The 2,783-nt window shown below is 29.0% G+C and overlaps 1 protein-coding gene across 1 annotated transcript; it reads left to right on the top strand.

Moving 5' to 3' along the window:
* Positions 1–623: 623 nt before the first annotated feature.
* LOC136076583 (uncharacterized) lies at positions 624–2,129 on the top strand. The gene is made up of 3 exons (XM_065789892.1): positions 624–1,194; positions 1,353–1,605; positions 1,815–2,129. The coding sequence occupies exons 1-3, from the start codon at positions 782–784 to the stop codon at positions 1,974–1,976; spliced, it is 828 nt and encodes a 275-aa protein (XP_065645964.1). The 5' UTR covers positions 624–781; the 3' UTR covers positions 1,977–2,129.
* The last annotated feature ends 654 nt before the right edge of the window (positions 2,130–2,783 follow it).

Here is a 2,783-nt window from a genome sequence, read left to right as displayed (position 1 = left end):
CTTCCGGTTCGATACAGAGAGGGCTACAGAGAGGATACAAAGAGAGTATTTTGGCAAGAAAGGAATGAGTTTACATGTGGATATATTCTTCATAAAAATAGCAGGAAAGTTATTCAAACGTGTTTACTTTACTTCAATGTATAGGTGTGATCAGGGAATAGGTGATGTTGTTTCGTTAGCCACTGCAGTTTTAGACCAATTCAGAATTGATCAACCGCATATCAAGAAAATGTTTACCAAATCTGATAATGCCGGCTGCTATCAGGGAAATCTTTCAGCTGAAGCAATCTACAATGTATGCAAAGAGAGAGATATAAAGTTGCTGAGATATGATTATAATGAACCCTGTTGTGGAAAAGATCAATGTGACAGGGAGAGTGCAGTTGTAAAGACAATTTTAAGGAGTTACGTTGACTCTGGTAATAATCTTTTGACTGCTGAAGATATACACAAGGCTATGCATTATAGTTTTGGCGCTAAAGATGCAAAAGTAGCAGTTGCTCAAATTAGCAATGATAAAACTGTAGTTACTGGACCAAAGATTAAGAACATTAGCAACTATCACTCATTTGAGTTTGGTGAGAAAAGTATGAAGATGTGGCGTTATTTCAATATCGGTGAGGGAATTGAACAAGAGTATGGAAATCTTAAAATTCAACCCTCGATTAAGTTGTTGTTGCCATATAGCAAAACAGATAATTCAATTAAGCGTAACTAGTTACTTAAGGAAAAACAGAAAAGAAGTGACAGGCAATTATATTCATTAAGATTTTGCACTGAAATGAATTGTACTTTATCATTTGAAAGCGATGCTGAGTTAGAAGAACACATGCTATCCGGTCTTCATACAGTTCCGAAATCATTAACATCATTGGATAAAGTTCGCAACTCGTTTGTTCATAGGATGAAAATTACTTCACAACTAAATATGCCAATTTCATCATCCTCTAACAGTGCTTCCGTAAAAGACAAACCACATTGCATGAACATTTTTCTATTGCAAGGTTGGGCATTACCAGTTCGAAGTTCTTTTAGATTTTCAAATCAGCAGAAAGAACTGTTGTATAAATACTTTATTCGTGGAGAAGAATCAGGTAATAAAATGAGCCCTGAGCAGGTTCACATGCAGCTGAGGAGAGAACTTCCGCCTGATCAATATGTAACTAGCCAACAGATAAGATCTTTATTTTCAAGGTAGGCATTGTTGCTATCAAAACTTTTGCAAATTAGATTATGTTTCTGACTGTTAAATAGTTCTTTTACAAATATGAAATTAAAATTTAGGTGAAAGTTATAATTTTGTGTGTTTGTTTACATATGTTTAAAAATATGTACAATTGATATTGTTATAGATTTAGTAACCTGAAAAGAAAAGGTAAGCTGGTAGAACCGACAACAGAAAATAATGAAAATAGTCAGGTTAACGATAACAAAGAAGTTTATGGCAAAAATGATGACTTTAATCTGGCAGGAGACAATGAAGATGATAATAAATATGAGGAAGACATCGCCAATCTTGCAAAAGAAATTTGTCTTGTATGGAAAGTGAATGATTGGGTTGCTGTTGCATATGAAAAACAATGGAATATTGGATATATTGTGGAGGTAATATTATTCAAAGTATATATTAGTTTCAAGTTTTTATTTTGTTTTACAAAACAGTGCTCTAAAATAAAAGGAATATAAATAAAATGTAAAAATAATTTCAGAATGACATTATATAAGACTTTACAAGTTTTATTGAATGTAAGCAAAATTAAACAAATCATAAACTCTTTATTATATTATTTTAAATGTTGCGCTAATACTTTTAGGTATCTATAACTGGGATCAGAGTTAATTGTATGATTAACGGGCAAGAGAAGAATACTTTTCGCTGGCCAGTTACTACCGAGGAGATAAATAACCAAACTGATAAAATGATCTGTTTAGTAAATGCTCCTTTTCTAATCAGTGGTTGTGGCGATTATTCATAATCCGAAGAAGACTATAATACAGTCATATCATTATTCTTAGAGAAACTTACTGCAGCAGAGTAGAAATTATGTGTGATGTGGTGGATAATGTGTGTAAATGACTCTATTAATAAATGAAAAACTAATTTTTAAATGGAAAAACATTTAAATGTTTGATTTATGTTTTATTTAATTAGCAATATAGTTATCTTGATGTTAGATTTTTGTTCAGTTTTTAATTCATGTTATATCATGCGTGTGACAAAATCACACGAATTTTTTTTATTATTATGTTAGGACCTTTTTGTATTGACAGTTGGATATGTTTACATTTTTACAAAACTAAGCGCCTCTGCCGTAATGGTTCATTTTGTAAGTATACTAAAACATTTTTTTCCAATTTCAAGCCTTAATATATTAATAGGCCTTAGATATCACATAACTTTCTTTGCATTTTTAGACTCAATACCTTTGATAATTTCAAATCCTAAAAAAAAATTGTGTGCAACACTTCGCCGCATATATTCATGCATATATATATGCATGAATATATATATATATATATATATTTTTTATAATATATATATATTCATGCATATATATATATTCATGCATATATATATATATATATATATATATATATTCATGCATATATATATATATATATATATATATATATATATATATATATATATATATATATATAAATAAATATATATATATATATATTCATGCATATATATATATATATACATATATATATATTTATATAGATAGATAGATATATATATATGTATATACATACATACATATATATATATATATATA

This window comes from Hydra vulgaris, chromosome 02 (assembly GCF_038396675.1).
Source record: "Hydra vulgaris chromosome 02, alternate assembly HydraT2T_AEP".
NCBI classification, from domain to species: domain Eukaryota; kingdom Metazoa; phylum Cnidaria; class Hydrozoa; order Anthoathecata; family Hydridae; genus Hydra; species Hydra vulgaris.
This window is presented reverse-complemented; position numbering and strand designations above follow the sequence as displayed.

What these genes read in the sequence shown, in the direction of transcription:
- LOC136076583 (XM_065789892.1), top strand. Translation starts at nt 782, where the DNA reads ATGAATTGTACTTTATCATTTGAAAGCGATGCTGAGTTAGAAGAACAC. An exon ending in ATAAGATCTTTATTTTCAAG is followed by an intron (nt 1,195 to 1,352) that starts GTAGGCATTGTT and finishes ATATTGTTATAG; the next exon opens with ATTTAGTAACCTGAAAAGAA. An exon ending in ATATTGGATATATTGTGGAG is followed by an intron (nt 1,606 to 1,814) that starts GTAATATTATTC and finishes TAATACTTTTAG; the next exon opens with GTATCTATAACTGGGATCAG.